This window comes from Eumetopias jubatus, unplaced genomic scaffold (genome assembly GCF_037043125.1).
Source record: "Eumetopias jubatus isolate StellerSeaLion01/CBP00866 unplaced genomic scaffold, mEumJub1_p1.0 scaffold_3, whole genome shotgun sequence".
In the NCBI taxonomy this organism is placed as follows: domain Eukaryota; kingdom Metazoa; phylum Chordata; class Mammalia; order Carnivora; family Otariidae; genus Eumetopias; species Eumetopias jubatus.
Genome location: NW_028274809.1, coordinates 61,457,155 through 61,475,412, shown reverse-complemented (window position 1 = coordinate 61,475,412; position 18,258 = coordinate 61,457,155). Strand labels below are relative to the sequence as shown.

General features: G+C 41.9%; 1 protein-coding gene across 6 annotated transcripts in view; it reads left to right on the top strand.

The window, feature by feature from the left end:
* Positions 1-18,258, top strand: part of GAD1 (glutamate decarboxylase 1) — a 40,254-nt gene that overhangs the window by 12,736 nt on the left and 9,260 nt on the right. For 3 of the 6 annotated variants that reach the window (XM_088022115.1, XM_088022114.1, XM_088022111.1), the window contains 7 exons: positions 4,843-4,933; positions 12,520-12,632; positions 13,952-14,067; positions 14,148-14,227; positions 14,451-14,505; positions 15,791-15,907; positions 17,075-17,139. In XM_088022115.1, the coding sequence (XP_087878241.1) occupies positions 4,843-4,933; positions 12,520-12,632; positions 13,952-14,067; positions 14,148-14,227; positions 14,451-14,505; positions 15,791-15,907; positions 17,075-17,139 (637 nt within the window). Of the gene's footprint in view, positions 1-4,842; positions 4,934-11,049; positions 11,087-12,519; positions 12,633-13,951; positions 14,068-14,147; positions 14,228-14,450; positions 14,506-15,790; positions 15,908-17,074; positions 17,140-18,258 lie in introns of those variants that run through there. The other 3 variants (XM_088022117.1, XM_088022116.1, XM_088022112.1) reach the window with 2 other exon arrangements.

The window sequence follows — 18,258 nt, the reverse complement described above, 5'->3', positions numbered from 1 at the left end:
GTGCTGTCTCTGGAGACTCCTGGGGAGGATCTGTCTTTGCCTCTTCCAGCTGCTGGTGGTCGAGGGCTTTCCTTGGCTTGTAGATGCATTGCTCTAATCCCTGCCTTCACCTTCTCTTGGCCTTCTCCCTGTGAATGCATCCAAAGTTTTCTCTTCTTATAAGGACGCCAATCTTTGGATTAGGCCTACCCGAATCAGTTATGGCCTCATCCTAACTTGATGACATCTGCAAGGCCCTCTTTCCAAGTAAGGTCACACTCACAGTAATCAGGAGTTAGGACTTGATCGTATCTTTTTGAGGGACACAGTTCGCCCCACAACCCCTTCTGCTGGCTAGGCAAACTACACACACACTGTTTGCATCCTACTCTGGGTCACTAAATCCCATCTCTAACAGGGGGCCCTTGAGGAAGCCCTCTTGCCTCCTTTTCATGTTATAGGAACCCTCTCTAATCAGTGGTCCTGGCCAAAGGGGTTACTTCCCAGATGCCTCAGGTTCGAGGACTTTTTGGGTCTCCATCTGGCTGTTTCTAAGCCTAGGAGTAAAGCAATGGTTTCTTCTCACTGCTTCTTCCCCCACAGCAACCTGGCTTTCCTGAGCTCTTGGGCACACACTTCTGCAGGAATTGGCAATCCATGGCATAGTTGCCACCACGGGGGAGCCCCTGATAGCCCCTTGTTCTTTTTTCTTCTTTCTCTCTCCCTCTCCTTTATTATCCCTCTCACTCTTCCTAGTCACCTGAAGAGAGATTTAAGGCCAAGACTAGGGAGCTTGGTGGTGATAGAGCCCAGTAAGACTACTGGGTGTCAACAACAAAGTGTTATAATGGAATAATGAGGCCGGTCAGAGAGGCATTTTTAAATAAGGAATCCCAAACAGCTTTTGAGGTCGGCCAATGCCACTGAAATAAGTGTAGCTTCCTTGAATAGCTGCAGGATGGACAAAGCTTAATTATGTCATAAAGTCTGTGTTTGATTTTTAAAGAAAAAGCACACTCATCAATTTAGTTACCACTCACCTTGGCCTGATGGCTAACCTATTCCTGATGGAGCTCAAGTAGTGTTATACAACTAGATAAAAAAAGAGTCTGGATTCTCCATGTATGTCTTAGCTGGACATGGTTTAGGCCACTGTTTGTTATTTTGTCAGGCCTCTCTGTATGCACTTTCTCAGAGAGATGAAACCATGTACTTCTATCATTAAAGCTCAGAATAGTGTTGTCCTTCAAAGAAAAATACATGGGTTCCTCATAACTAGCAGCTCATACTGCCTGCAAAACGGAAGCATCATGTGGTCATAGGAGCATGGACTCATGAGTGCAGCGTATGACTCCACTTAGTTAGCCTACAGCCATTCATCCCTGTTCCTTAGCGTAGCATCTGGGAGCAGGTATTTACGTTTATAGAGTTCGTGATCTCTCAGGCCACGTGAAACCTTCTGCTGCATCTCAGGGTGTTGACCCTGGGAAAGGAAACTGTTGCTGCCATATGAAAACACAGCTCCTGGTTGCTGAGCTCTAATTTAGATGTAGATCAGAGCCATAGGGTAAACCCCACAGGTAGCTACACACAGTAGGAGGTAGTTTTTTTGTTGTTGTTGTTTTTAAGGCTATTAATACTTAGCCAAAATAACGAATTGGGCTTTAATAGTGAAAACATTGTCTCTTATCTCTGACTGAGCTGGGTGCAGTTTGTGAAGAGATGATGGTATTTGGAAATTTCTTTACAAAGTAATAAAATATTTCTGAAAAAAAGGAACAAGTATGTCTAGATTCTTCATGACCTGACACAGACACTGTCAGCCCTCAATCACAATAGCTATACCAACTTCCTTAGTTCTTTTTTTAACTATGTATTATGGAAAAGTTTAAACTTATACAGAAGTAGAATAGTATAATGAACCCTATGTCACCAACACTCAGCTTCAACTCTTATCAATTCCTGACAACTTTGTTTCACTTTGACCCCTCCCCCTTCTCTACTATATGGAAGCAAATCTCAGATATACTATTTCATCCATAAATACTCTTTTGGGGGGCAGGAGGAAGCCACCTTCCCTGTTTATTCATTCTCTTAGGATTTTATTTATTTATTTGACAGAGAGAGAGAGAGCACAAGCATAAGCAGGGGGGAGCGACAGGCAGAGGGAGAAGCAGGCTCCCCGCTGAGCAGGGAGCCTGATGCAGGGTTCGATCCCAGGACTCCGGGATCATGGCCTGAGCCGAAGGCAGATGCTTAACCAACTGAGCCACCCAGGCATCCCCATAAATATTCTTCATTCTCAATAACTCCTTTCTTTTGAGAGAGGGGCAGGGGCAGAGGCGGAGGGAGAGAGAATCTCAAGCAGACTCCCTGCTCACTGAGATCATGATCTGAGTTGAAATCAAGAGTCGGCCACTTAACCAACTGAGCCACCCCAATGCCCCATCAAGAACTCTTTAAAAAATAAATAACCACTCGGGGTGCCTGGGTAGCTCAGTCAGTTAAGCGGCTGACTCTTGATTTCAGCTCAGATCATGATCTCAGGGTTATGAGATGGAGCCTGCGGCAGGCTCCACACTCACTGGGGAGTCTGCTTGAGATTCTCGCTCTTCCTCTGCCCCTTCCCCTCCCCCCCCCCACTGGTGCATGTGCGCTCTCTCTCTCTCTCTCTAAAATATAAAATAAATCTTTAAAATAAATAACCACAATATCATTGTTAGATCAAAAAAATCCAAAATTCACAGGTCCTTAATATCAAACATTCAGTCAGTGTTCAAATTCCCAGTGGTCTCATGAATGTTATAATTCATTTGAGTCAGGATCCAGGCAAGTCCTCCACATTGTAATTGCTTAGTATATCTCTTAATAGATTTCCCCCTCCATTTTTTCCCTTGAAGTTTATTTATTGAAAAAGTTAACTTTGAAAAAATAACTCTTTCTCCCACTACCTGACTTGGTACCACATCTATCATCTGTTATATCATTGAATAAAGAGATTTGAAATTGAAATTTAAAAGAGGTCATTTTGTTACTTGATAGAAATTCTGGTATAAGATTTTGGGGGCATAATGCTGTACTCATAAGATAAAAGTAAGGTTTTAGACAACTTCGTTTCCTTTATATATCCGAAGAACAAAGAGATACTGTTTCATGTTTATTTGAGGGCATTTGTGTCAGTCTGTCTATCTTTGCTCATCTTTTGTCTCTGACATATTGAGTGGCTTTGATACATGGTCCAATAGTGTGATTCCATTTATTTATGATATATATATATATCATAATATATATATTTGGTCTTGTCTTGAAATGTTTATTGTTATGGGGCACCTGGGTGGCTCAGTCGGTTGAGCATCTGTCTTTGGCTCAGGTCAGGATCTCAGGGTCCTGAGATTGAGCCCTATATTGGGCTCCCTGCTCAGCGGGGAGCCTGCTTCTCCCTCTCCTCCCCGCTTGTGCTCTCTCTTGCTCTCTCATTGCTATCTCTCTCTCAAATAAATAAATAATATCTTTTAAAAAACGTTTATTGTTAAAAGTTCTCAAACGGATATTGCATATTTTTTTAATGGATAGCAACAAAATTCGTTAGGTTGCAGGAGATCTCATAGATTCTGTTGGCAGTGAGAAAAGTATAATAAAGTGGACTGGTTTAAGCTATTTAGAGTAATCTACATGAATATCTGGAATCTGGCCCCATAATTACACTAAGCTTACTGTCTATGAATCTTTCATTTTTTCCCCTGAGGAGCAGTATTATTTTTTGAGGACTCTGGAGATACGGTGATTAGCATACTCTAAGAAGCCATAGTCTGGATGTTCTAAATGAGTCTCCATTACATCCAAGGAAGAACAGACATTTTCAGAGAGGGGGCTCAGACCAGGAACATTCAAACACCAGCTCTGTGACAGTTATTTCAGAGGCAAAAGCAATTTCTACTGGAAACACAGCAGTCAGCATATCTAGCACCAGTTCTCTGTCACACACCCCTAGATAATCTATTGCATTGACACCTTTCGTGACAGCCTAGCCAAGCCTGCTGATGTGGGATCGAGTTTTCCTGTGAACACCAAGTTGGCCAAATCTTGGCAACAGTCCTGCATTTGCTGAGAACAAAGCTTGTTAAAGCATCCTCTGTGTTGCAAAGGGTTTCAGAGTTATAAAGTAATAACAATTATTTTACCAACAACTTGATGAGTAAAGGAGGCTATGTTTGCCTCAGTTTCACAGAGGAGATGCCAGGTCATCTCAGCAATAAATTTAATTTAATGGTCACCTGACTATATATGGGCAAAAGACACCGATGCTTGACATAATATTTGAGGGACACAGAGATCCAGAGACGGCATGCCCTCAACATCAGCCTCAGAGCTGGCACTTTCCCCAGGCTTGGTTTGGTCCACAGAGCCACAGTCCCTCTCTGAGGCCTGCAGGCTCTCTTCCATCAGTAAATGTTGATCTGCTTGATCTTGAATCCTTGAGATGTTAAATTAAAAGTTGAAATATTTATAGATAAAACTAGGACCACCACATCCTGATTTGTAATTAAAAAAATTCTTATGACAGAGAAGTTCATCTGAAAATGAACAAATTAGATACTGGAAAGATTATTAGTGTCATGACATAGGATTTTTTTTTTTTAACTTTAAAAGCATTCTGCTTCAAAAGCATAAGTTTGGGGAACATCATTAATGCTAAAGGTTAGTATAGCATGGGTCAACCCGCCCTTCCTTCCCCAATATCCTTGGGCAGTCCTGTTAGACTACTGGGATGGAGGCACCATCAATATGGCCAGCCTTTTGCTTTGGAGACAGCTTAAAAAATTTGGGTTTGCCTTGATGCTTGCCTGTTACTCATCTTCCCAGGTCATCCTCGATTTTTCAACCAGCTCTCTACTGGATTGGATATCATTGGTTTAGCTGGAGAATGGCTGACATCAACTGCCAATACCAATATGTAAGTTCCCCATATTATTTTCATATAAGCAACCATGATATGTGATTATGGCTTATTGCTTTAAAAGTCCACTTCCAATGGTTCTATAATAATTTATTACAGTTTTCTTAGTCATCTTTTCTCTTAAAATCTTTTAGCTTTATCACAGTTCTGATTTAATAGTAAATCCTTGGGCACCTGGGTGGCTCAATCGTTAAGTGTCTGCCTTCGGCTCAGGTCATGGTCCCAGGGTCCTGGGATCGAGTCCCACATCGGGCTCCCTGCTTGGCGGGAAGCCTGCTTCTCCCTCTCCCACTCCCCCTGCTGGTGTTCCCTCTCTCGCTGTGTCTCTCTCTGTCAAATAAATAAATAAAATCTTTTAAAAAATAGTAAATACTCAATAAGCTATTTTTAATGAGTAATGCAATTTAATAAGAACACGGTCATGAGAAAGAATAATTCTAGCTTTCAGAATTTAGTGTGAAATTTCATGTTAAAAGACTCCATGTCTCTTAATGATGTATCTAAAGTGGTCCATTCCATATTTTGGAATATGATCTTGGTCCATTTTTCCATCTAAGTAGATTGGTCCTCATCATTTAGGGCTATATTTCTTTCACAGTTAAAGCTGCCAGAGAGCCACAAACCAGTTTGATCAACCTATTGCTTACCTAAAAATTCTAAAACAAAATTCAACTGATAGTGATATATATTCCTTTCAAAGTAACTCATTGTTTTTCTGAATTTGACATTTTTTTCCATACTTGTTTGGGTCGACAAAGCCTTAATTCATTTCCAGTTTCTTATACATTTATATGAAAGTGACTCTAAGGGCGCCTGGGTGGCTCAGATGGTTAAGCGTCTGCCTTCGGCTCAGGTCATGATCCCAGGGTCCTGGGATCGAGTCCCGCATCGGGCTCCCTGCTCCTTGGGAGACTGCTTCTCCCTCTGCCTCTCTCTCTCTCTCTGTCTCTCATGAATAAATAAATAAAATCTTAAAAAAAAAAAGAAAGTGACTCTAAGGTCCTGGGGTGCAAGTACTTCTTCGGTAGTCTTGCAATCACCCCAGAATTTTCTCTACACATACATGCCCTCTTTGGAGACAAGGACGGGGTTACAAGTTGATGGAGGGTCATTATAGCCTACTGAGTACTGTCTTTTCTCTCAACACTGTGAAGATGTTTTAGCATTATCTATACACCCAGCCCATGGAACCACATTCTACTGAAGTATCCAGGAGAAAATAATAAAACAAGTTTCTAACAATAATTCTTTAAATAGCTACATAAGAATTATATGGGTTTTAGTTACTGTGGAAATACTTAGAAAATAACCATCCACTTTTTAAGTTCATGGTAAAGTAGATTTGAAAAACAAATTTAGCTGAAAGGGGGGTATTGTTTAAAATGAGAAATTCCATTTGATATCAAGATAGAATGTAAGTTATTGAAGTTCCAGGTATTCTATTTTTCTTAAACAAGCTACTACCAGCCACAAAACCTGAAAAGTCACTTTAAATTATACACTGGGGTGCCTGGGTGACACAGTTGGTTAAGCAACCAACTCTTGGTTTCGGCTCAGGTTGTGATCTCAGGATTGTGAGATCAAGCCTCAAGTAGGACTCCATGCTCAGCACGGAGTCTCCTTAAGACCCTCCGTCTCCCTCTACCCTACACTTGCCCCTCCCGTGTGCTCTCATTCTCTCTCTCTCTCTCTCTCTCTCTCTCAAATAAATAAATAAATAAATCTTTTTAAAAAATTATACATTGATACATGTGTGTGCCAAAGCTATTTAATGCTGTGACTCAAAATATCTAACTACATTCAGAAAAGTTTCTACTGGGGCACCTGAGTGGCTCAGTTGATTAAGCATCTGCCTTTGGCTCAGGTCATGATCCCAGGGTGCTGGGATGGAGCCCCCCATCTGGCTCGCTGCTCAGCGGGGAGCTTGCCTCTCCCTCTCCCTCTGTCCCCCAGCTTGTGCTCTCTCTATCTCAAGTAAATAAAGAAAATCTTAAAAAAAAAAGAAAGAAAGAAAAGTTTCTATTAATTAAGGATTCCTGCTTTGTTTGCTAATTTAAAACAACAGTGACAAAATTTTTAAAAGCAAATGTGACAAGTGAAGCTTTTAGTGCTAAAAGGCACAAAAGATTAAATTAATTGGAAACAAAAACGATTTTCATGCTCCCTGTTTGCAAGTCATGGTTAACTTCATGGAGTGCCTGTGTTGGAGCACTGAGGCTATGAAGAGCCAAGAGGAATTGGGGTCAAAGATACAAGTGCTTATATGGCCTCCTCTAACAAAAAACTTGCCTTTGCAACCTTTACTGTGGTATGATTTGTGAGATAAAATATATCAGCAAGCCCCGACATCATAATGTACTAATTATAACTTGAAAAAAGACACTAATGCTTAATTGGAGCATCTCACACTAAGGAACAATTTTAAATTGGGAAGTACAACTTTTTAAAAAAACTTAACTATTTGGAAAATAAATGAGAAAAATAGAGTGAAAGGCATATATCTATTAAAGCCCAAGTACTCATATTAACATAGGCTCTGAATTCATCCAGCATCTTTAAGTGCATATTCTGTGGGAGTCTCAGCTGCAATTTCCTGCAATTGGGATATATATATATATGTATGTATGTCTCCCAGTCTCAAAGTAAATAAAAGGAACTCACTCTTTTGGACCGTTCATGACCAGATATTCTCCTAAATGGCTTTTCTTCAATCAGAGAGATCTCACAAATTCTCCTTTTTGTGTGTGTTCATAAAATCAAGACCCTTACTCTTTCCTTACCTCAGCTCAGCCACGAAACACTAAAATATGTCCCAGCCATCTGAGGTCAAGGCCAGTCCAACTAAATGGCACATAGAAATTGCAGCTGTACTGAACACAGCGGATATTTATAAAATATGACCCAATTCCAGCAGATCGATAGAGAAGGTTATTTAAAATAGTGAAATAGTTTCTGTCAGTTCTAGAGACAACGCATTGTCTGAAGAAGTAATAACTATTATCTAGAAATTGTTCTAAGTCTGTTCCCCTGGAAGATCATGAAATGTGGCAGCACTGTCAGAGCTGATGCAGAAATTTGCTCCCTCGGGACAGTTCCTTCTCCAACTGGGGACAGTGTTCAAAATAAACCTGGGAAAGAATGACAAAAGGATTTTTCTTTGGCACAGTAGGATTTAATTAGTGACATACTCATGTTGATGACCTGCCCTATCGTTGCATTTGGGTGGCACTGGAAATAGTAATAACTATATTCCTCAGCATAGTCTTTCAGAAAGAACTATCCAGTCTCCCAATTCAAGTAGTAAAGTTTAAGGGATCTGACTGCTCACAGAAAGTAGAAAGAACGTTGATGTTCATGCTTTTACACCTGCCTGTGCATATAGCTTTGAGATCTATTCTTCCAAGCAAGGACCCAATGAAGACCCAAAGAAGATTTCACAAATATGTAGTTGTCCATGGCATGTCCAGCTCTTTTCTTCCGAAACAGGGCTCCTGAGCATAACTGTGCAGGCTGAGCAGTGCCCAAGTGCAAACAACAGCCTTCCCTCAAGCACCTAATGACAATACATAATGTCAATGGCAAGATCTATCACAGCCCTTTGTTATGAGGTTATGGTTTCAAGTATCCCTTGCTTTATTTTCATAGAAATTACACAGGAGAAATTTTCTGTGGGAGTTATCAGTCATTTTGTACTGCTAGGCGGGTTGTTAGAGAGGAACCTGCAGTAAGCAGGTCTCGTTTGTCATAGAAAAGCAGCTGGGAGGTAAAAAGCCTGGGAATTCTGACTCTGAAACATACTGAGATCTTAAAGCAAATCACTGGATTTCTTTGATCCTCAGTTCCTTCTTCAGAAAATGAGAGATAATAATATCCATCCTACAGAGCGGCTCTGAAGACTGGAGGAGGCGCCAGTCTTAAGTGCCCAGTGTATGCAAGGTGCAATGAACTCACCTAGGAGGGGCAGTCACTACACAGGTCACTGTCGCCATTTGAGATGCCTATCAACTCTTTTGTTTCTGTATGTCATTATCTCTGGGAACCAGAGGGCCTCACTAAGTTTCCCCTCAGAGATGTTATCTTTTAAGGTGAAGATGGGCCACCTGCCACATCTGTAAGAAGGAGAAATCTAAGAGGAGTGTATAGTTAGAGAGTCCACACTGAAGACTATTTTTTTCTCATTAAAGAAGTTCCCAGTTTGACAGTCACCAGGGATCCAGGTTCCTTGTGACTTTCCAATCCATACTGTAGCACGTGGCTGTCATACTCAGAGTCACCTCACGGTGCAGGCTGGCTGCTGGAGCTCTAGCCATCACTTATGTGTTCCAGAATTAGAAATGAGGGAGAGAGGGAGGGAAGGAAGGAGGGAGGGAGAGAGGGAGATGGAGGAAAGAAAGGAGAGGAGGGAGGGAGGGCAGGTGCTCAAAAAGGGAACACACTCTTTCCTTCTAAGAAACCTTTTCAGAAGCTCCACACAACAGTTCCCATAGCATCTCTTTAGCCAGAACTTAGTCCCGTGGCCACACTTAGGGAGGCTAGAAAATGTAGTCTTTGATCTAGGTGAATTGCAACCCTGAATAAAACTGAATGAAGCAAGGGAAAATTGATACTGGTTAGCAACCAGCAAACTTTGACACAAGAGAAATACAGCTTCTTAACGATTTGCCTTAGTTTGGAGTGAATCCCACTAAGAAGTTGAGTTGAACCACTAAAAAGGGCAGACCCACTACCCTACTCAGAATATAGAAAGTCTTTGACCTCTCCTTTAGTGTCACTCATGATCATCACCGTCCTGTTTTGAACCCTTACTTCCAATCCCATGTTCTTAACTTCACCCCACAGCCTTTTGCAGTTTTAACTTCTTGTTCTCTGATTCCGAAATGTCGTCTCGTCCTCTAGCTTTAGCATCTAACCAGCTTCTTTTGAATCCATATTTGACCTTTGATCTCTTGGCTTTACTTACTTTTGTCTGTCATTTAGGGAAAGGGTACCTAACTTGGAGTCCAGGTTGCAAGAAAAGAATCTCCTATAATACAAAAATGATGTCCATATCCTCATTTTCTTCCTGGAGAGAGGGACCATAGCTTTCCTAGGATTCCCAGAGGCTCCCATGACCCCAGTTAAGAACCACTGCTCCAGAGTGAACTTCAAGGCCTTCTATAAGTCTTTGGGTATAGGCAGACTCCCAGTTGTTAACATGGTCCAGGCTGGGAAGGAAGGATAAGTGTCAGAAACAGAGAACGCTATGTTAGCCCATTTGTCAGGCTTGGCTGAGGATCAACAGCCATGGACCAATCTATCAGCTTCCAGAAGAGGATGTCAGGACTAAAGCCGTGAATCAGGATAAGCTTGGTGTTAGCTATGGGATAACTGGTCCTTCAGACCCCAGCAGGGGCTGTCAAACAGGATGCTACAAGGCCAAGAAGCAGATGCTGGACTCATCCTAGTAAGTTTCCTCCTCAAGGTTGGGAATGGTGTCATAACATCTTCGTCTCCTTAGTACATAAGATGCCACCTAGCAGAGAATAGTCGCTCAATATGTATTTATTGAACAAAACTGAGAGATAAATTTAGGAACTGGGTACCTGGTACAGATAAGAAAACTGAAACAGACAAGATCAAATAGTCTCCATGATCAAACTCTCTAGACTCTTCCTCCTAATCCTGAGAGTAATGGCCATGTTCCTGGTCCTTATGTAGAATCACTAATTCATACAAACCTAGGATCTAAATTGACTTAAATCATGAAGTGGACCAACCCCCTGGCCTTCAGTGCCATCCCTTCTCCCTTCCCCATGTGGTTCCTGCCTGGCCATCTAACACTGACTTGACTCCCACTCAGCTTTCATCTAATCCTTGATAAGGTTCTGATATTATGGTGTGTGATTCCATTTGTTCCTTGCCTTTTCCCAGAGAAATTCCAGCACACACACTGCCACCAGTACCTCTCCACCATGCGAACGTTTTTTGCCATTCCAACATTTACAAAACTCAGTGGCACTATTGATACCACGTTTGTTCAAGAATGGTTGGAAGCACATCATGAGTTTGCCTCTTGGGTACACTCAGCAGCACAGGCTAAACCAGGAATCCTTCTCTTCTTCTTCCTTTATCAGGCCATCAGACATGAGGGAGTGTTGGTTGCTACGGTGATGGGGCTCAGAGCAGAACCAAAGCATGATTGTGACCTCCAGAGGTGATGGTAACTGAACACATGATTTCCAAGGGTCTTCCTCCTAAATTTCAAGGGTCCTCCCAAGGAAAATGGACATACTCCTTTTGGAAACAAAATTCTTCTACCAACAGATATATCCTGAGTGTCCTCCAGGATCTCTTTGTCCTCTTTTACCACCAAGTGATTAATTTGATTGCTTCCCCCCAACTCCATGATTAAAACTTAGTAGCTTCACCTGTGTCTTATTGTGCAATTGTTATCTCATCCTTGCAAATAGCTTTTCTAAATCATTAAGCCAGCAAGAATTCCCATTAGTCCCCAGCATTGGCGTTCAGCCCAAACACCCTAATCAATGGTAAAGTCTCCCCATATCACCTGGCTGAGTCAATCTAGGAATCTCTCTTCAGCAAGCATGGTCTGAGCTGAGCCCACTGGCTCTAATGCTTAAGAAGACCAAGCAAAAAGCAGAAAGACAAAGAGCCTCAGAGTCAGTAAATACCTTTTTGTTTTCTGGCTTAATTTTCTATGGATGGACCTTCTTTGAATTCTCTTAAGCCCTATCCTTGGTACCACCAATCTTGTTTCAATGACTAGTCTATTTGACTGTGCTTCGGTTCTCAATTGCTTTGAGAAGAGTATGGCTTGCTACTTCTAAATCAGTTTGTTAGAAGACAAAGCTAGCCTACCAGGTTATCTGATAGCCTGCAGTTAGCTGTGTATGCCAGTTAACTATCTTCTTATTATTTATAATTGGTAATTAGAAAATCATCACTTATAATTATTCTTGATGGATATTGACTTCAGAGAATTATAGAAACATAGCTGTCCTTGGGGATTATCAGTAGAAAAACCATGTAGATAATTATATTGAGATCTTTAAAACCTGGGTCAGTATTTCCAATTAGATTCACAGTTAGCTTTCAGATGTTTACATTGTTTTTAAAAGATAGATTTTGGCTCTGGGTTTTATAGATTCTACAAGTATGAAACTGGCAGTTGGTTTTGGTCAGTTGCAAACCAATTTTATGTAGATCTTAGAATACATTTTTTCAATTAACATTTGCATCATCTTAGATCTTAGAGGTGAAGGAGACCCAGGAAAGTCATTTTCTTTCCTTCTATTTTTCCGGGTGGACCACATCTAAGACATCCCATTCAGATAAACATCTATTTTGTTGATGAGAAAGCACAGAGCAGGCACTTCCACCACCTCTCTAGGTAACCCAGGCTGGTTTCTGATATTTTATGATTGATGACTTACTGCATTTCCAGGAAATAAATGTTTTAGGGGTTTTGAATACACCTTTTTTTTTTTTAGAACCCAAGTACAAGTACTAAACCTATCATCTGTGTTCCCCAAACAAGTGGTTTGACTTCTGTATGTTCATTTTTCTTCTCACCACCTTTTCAGGTTTACATATGAAATTGCACCAGTATTTGTCCTCATGGAACAAATAACACTTAAGAAGATGAGAGAGATAGTTGGATGGTCAAGTAAAGACGGTGATGGGATATTTTCTCCTGGTATGTTTCTCTTCTCTTTCCCTGACTCTCCTCAAGATCTGTAGAACGCTAAACATAAAGTGAGTTTGTGAAAGAATAACAATCTTAAAAAATATTTTTTTTCAACACTCCTGCCCTGTCTTTGTCAGGGCGAAGGCTAGCAAGAATGCTGCGTACTATGTGCACTAACAGAGCCTGTGCCTCAGCTGTAAAAGCTGACAAAGGTTGTGTTCAAATCACGCTAAACAACTAGTCTGTCAAGAACGATTTGCTTAGTCCGGGAATCAGTGAATCAACATTATCAACTGACTAATCAATTTCAGCCAAAATAGTGTATCTACTTTGACTCTTTAGTTCGATGTAAATACAGTAAGAATCTTCAAAACAAGGACAGATATTCTTGAAGGTAAGAAGGAACTGTGGGGTGGTGTCAGAGCAGCATGATTGTGTACAAGGGGAAGAAAAGAAATAAGAATTACAATTGTCCCAGCAATTCAAGTTGGCCATGAATTTGCCTGCTTAATTGTCAAGGAATTGCCAGACATATCTAGTTACCTCCATTCTCCTTGTGATCTTTATTTAAGTAAACACAAGTTTAGTTTTATTTTAATAAACTTAGAGCTCTCCTAAATGACTCAATAACTCAGTTGAGCTATTCTTTGAGGAGAGTATCCAGGCAACGTCACTGTTTCCTTCTGTAGGCTCCATTACTCTCTCTTTTTCTGTCTTTCTGATTCAGAGAATAGATTCATCTTTGTTCAGTAAATGGATGGAGCAGAAAGTCAAAGCAGGAAAGTGGTAACTCACCTGTCTCTTTGTAGCCACTGCCATTGCCACCTCTTATATCTCTGTCTAGGCTTCAGGTGGAATGGGCATTGGAGTACATGAATCACCTCCAGCCAGATTGCCTAGATGGCTTTGGTAATGAGTGTGACTACTCGTATTCCCAAGGCCAAAGGACCAGAGGGAAGCCTGGCAATAGGGAAGCCAGCAAAACCTATCAGGATATTGTCCCTCCCCTTTCTGCCTCCCTTGTCTCTCTCTCTTTTTTTTTTAAAGATTTTATTTATTTATTTGAGAGAGAGAGAATGAGAGATAGAGAGCACGAGAGGGGAGAGGGTCAGAGGGAGAAGCAGACTCCCCGCTGAGCAGGGAGCCCGATGTGGGACTCGATCCCGGGACTCCAGGATCATGTCCTGAGCCGAAGGCAGTCGCTTAACCAACTGAGCCACCCAGGTGCCCCATGCCTCCCTTGTCTCTTAAGACACCAGCTCAGTCTTCGTCATTAGAAACAGTAATGATGGAGCTTCATACCTCCCATTATATCCGCTTGCTCATAGGGGGAGCCATCTCCAACATGTACAGCATCATGGCTGCTCGCTACAAGTTCTTCCCAGAAGTTAAGACAAAGGGCATGGCGGCCGTTCCCAAACTGGTCCTCTTCACCTCAGAACATGTGAGTTGGGTGCTCTTGCTTGTGGATTATGGTGTTTTACAAGGGACTGTCTAATTTCTAACCTCAATCCTCTGTTGCAGAGTCACTATTCCATAAAGAAGGCTGGAGCTGCACTTGGCTTTGGAACTGACAATGTGATTTTGATAAAGTGCAATGAAAGGTAGGCAGGGGAGAGTGAATATTAGGTTCTTGATGTATTAAATGTGTTCATCTGTTAAATTTGTTTTATTGTGCTTAAGCACTGACTCAGTACAGTGTGCCAAGCTGCTAATGGTCTGTTGAAAATATCCGATTAAATTACTTTCTGCTGCTGCTGAAGTTTTTTTCATGTGCAATCTCATTGATTCTTCATTTTAATTTCTCTTCCTTTTTAATAATTACAGGGGGAAGATAATTCCAGGTGATTTAGAGGCAAAAATTCTTGATGCGAAGCAAAAGGTATGTACTCTGTGGTGCACCTAAACTCTGGTGAATACAAGTTTTTAAAAATATCTTCTTTCTGCCCTAGACAATAAAAGTCTTTGATAATATAAGAGGTAATTTTATTGTGTTTCTAAAATTATAATCTCAGGCATTTGCTTATTTCCAATTTGAGATGATTCCACTTTAAACCTGTGTCTATACAATGTCATTTTTTTAAATGAGAAACTCAGTCTTAATTAAGACTTGTCCTATCTTTATTATGCCAAGTGATTAGTTTGATGTACTTCAATAAATCCACTACCCAATCATCATGAAGATACAGCCTAATTGAGCTTTTTACTTGCTACTTGTTAGGTATAATCTCATTTTAACAAATACCATTTTAGCTTAGGCTTCTGTTTAGCAGAGTGCTTCCATGCCTTGGCAGATGGCCCATGGTACTTGGTGAATCCAGCCTCAATAAATTCTACTAAAAAAAAAAAAATCTGACAGAACAGATGTATCCACGAGGCCCTGCCAGGTAGCTATCAGGCATTTACCAGCTCGTTGTTTTGGTTACATCCTGTACCTCATTCTCTAGCCTTAGCTGTTTGCTGGTCAGTAGAGGAGATGGATGGAAATGTCACTAGGACTGAGCAACGGGCATGGGTGGAGCTGAGCTTGAAAAAAACCTAGGACTCCTAGATTCTCCCAAGCCTGTCTTAGCCCTATTACTCCACTCACTCATGTATTTCTTGTTCACGTGAAAATTTTACTGTGTCGACTATTCATGAATGTTTCAGCTTCCACCGTGTTTTAAATAACCAAACAATGCCTCAGTATAATTATTACATCAATACCCTTAGAGCAACACAGCTTCTAAAATGTATAATACCCAGATGATGTTCAGAGCTACCTGCCCATCACTCCAAACACTTATTACTCTTTCCTGCTTTCCTCTTTGCTATAGAACTTATCGCTGTTGAACATACTGTGTATTTGGCTTCTTTAATTTTGTTTATTGTCTGTCACTCCCCACTAGAATGTTAGCTCCGTGAGGACAGACATCTCCATCTGTTGTGCTCACTGCTGTAGTCCTCTATAGCTCAGCAAACAGGGCCTGGCGCATAAATGTTGCTCAAAAGCTATTTGTTGAATGAATGAATAAATGAACCAACAAAGAATTCTCCCAGATACCGTATCTGACAGCACAGCAGCTTAGCGGATCTGTGTTAGAAAGAAAGGCTACTGCAGCTCTTCTACTTCATGTGGAAAGGAGAGGGTTGAAAAGACTCATCAGCCTGTCTCTCTTCCCTTGTAGGGATTTGTTCCTCTCTATGTCAATGCAACTGCTGGTACGACGGTGTATGGAGCTTTTGATCCAATACAGGAGATTGCAGATATATGTGAGAAATATAACCTATGGCTACATGTCGATGTAAGTGCTGTCACTCACAGAGTAGCCAGTCCGTTTGGGGGTGGACACCTCTCTGCTTTACGATTTGCTGCAAGCTTCTCCCCATGCCCCAGCCAGCCCTCTCTCTACGTCCCATCAGCTCGCCCTCCTGTGGCCTCCAGCCGGCCATTCATGATGGGTACATACTACAGGCCTGTCCATGTTCTAGGACTCATCCGGCTCCTCACCTGCCCACCGCTGTCTTCTGCGGTCCTTGTGAGAATACAGTCCCCCTCACCTTTCCAGGAAGCTTGTGTCTAGACAAATGGCTACAGAGTGGAGTATAGCTGGTTTCGGAGGGAAAAAAGTATAAGCTACAATGTATAGAAAGTAGCCATGAATCCGGACACTCAGCTGCCTGCCTTCAATCCAGCCATCTATGACCCTTTCCAAAAAAAAAAAAAAAAAAACCATGTATCTGGTACATGTAGGAAAAATAAGGCCCTATAGGAAGGTGTTATCAACGAAGAGATTTAGTCCCAAATTTTCCTAGGAACATAAAAAGTACATTTTCCACATGTGAGACTGGGTGTATTTTTTCCTTTTTCTCTCTCCATTCTCTTACGGATATAACTTCTCACAACTGGACAGCTGGGTAATTTGCCCGACTGTTGAGCACATGACCAACAAAGGCTGTTGTGGCATGTGGTGTCCCAAGCCGTTCAGTAAACCTGCATCAGCATACCCACAAAAATGTCTCGCCGTTGTGGGACCCCTGAGCCCAGCAGAGTTGCTGCTTTCTGACTTTTTTCAGGAGCCCTTAGAATTCTACCCTAGGGAGAATCGGATGGCAGTCTCCAGTCCTTTGGGTCACTTCCAGAGCAATGGTGGGGCTCACTGAGCATCCCTGGCTTTCCACAGGATGCTGGGCCTTTGGGTCTTGGCACCACAGGCTCAGACCCAATTTATCTGTATCATTCTCACAGCTGCTCTGCGGTTAACCTGGAGGAACTTTTGACGAAGAAGTGACAGATGATAAATTAAATTACAACTGCCACTGGTTGAACAATCAGTGTGGGTTCCTTTTGTGAAACTCATGCTTTTCACCATTTACGTTCTCTTTCATATTTTACTAGAGGTGTGGAGTGATTGGTTTGTGAGTCTTAAATGTCACTGCTCCCCCTCCCTCTCCTGTCTCTGTCCTCACAGGCTGCCTGGGGCGGTGGGCTGCTCATGTCCAGGAAGCACCGCCACAAACTCAGCGGCATAGAAAGGTAAGGGCCTGAACTCAGGGCCGCCTTTCATCCAGGCCATCAAACGTGCTGGGCCGCCCCGTCCGCTGATGTTCCCCACCCTGATTCCCAATGTCTTACTTCCATCGGACTAGGTCCACCTTAATTCAGTAGGCATTTACTGAGCAATTATTGTATGCTAGGCACTGGGAAATCAAAAATGATTCCCAGTCAAACGAGTCCTCAGTGAGTTCACCATTTAGAAAGAGAGAAAGATAAGTAAACAGTGACAACACAATGTGGTAAACACAACGACAGACGTGATCGCTAGGTGGCCAGCTAGTAGAGAAGAGAAAGTAAGCAGTGCAGGGATCTAGAGGCTAAAGGAGAGTTTAACAAGGGCACAGAAAGGGGCACGGATTCGGTCCACTCTTCTCTCTCATTAAAGTTACTGCTGAGAGTGGGATGGTTCTAACTAATGTAGTTGATCAAACTCAGTTGATCAGTTGATCTGACTAATTTATTTTCTTGCTCACCGTTTAAGTTCAGTGGGTGGTTCTAAGCTAAATATGATTTTTTTTTCCCCTAACCCATTCTACTTTTTATTTTTTCTGGCCCAGTATCAGAGCCATTTCTGCACAAGCTCCCAAACTGAAGCTCCCCTTTTGTTCCCTGTTCTTCTCAATCACTGAGTTTACTTGGTTGGTGGTCAAAGCCTTTGGCATGTTTGGGTCTTGCACCCATGGCAAATGGCAGTCCCCTCTCCTGTCACCTCCAGGGGCTGAAGAGGCAAAGAAGATTACCCAGAGGAGCACTGAGGCACCAAAACCCATCTGGGCTTTTCCCAAGTCATTCACTGCTGCCAGGACACCCCTACCTCAACCTAGGAGAACCAGGTCCCTACCCCGCCATCTAGAATTAGAAGCATTTCTTGTGTTCACTTGCTAACCTGGCACATTTCGTATCAGGAACAGAAGCTTCTGATCAGAGAGAATGTAGTCATAAACCAAACATGATTTTAACCTGACTCCAAAGATTTGATCCAAAACGAGCTCACCTCGATTCATTTATTCATTCAGCAAATATTTACTGAGCACCTGTCATGAGCCAGGCAGGCGTGGATGTGACTACTCAGTTACCTGCCTTTAGTCTAGCCATCTA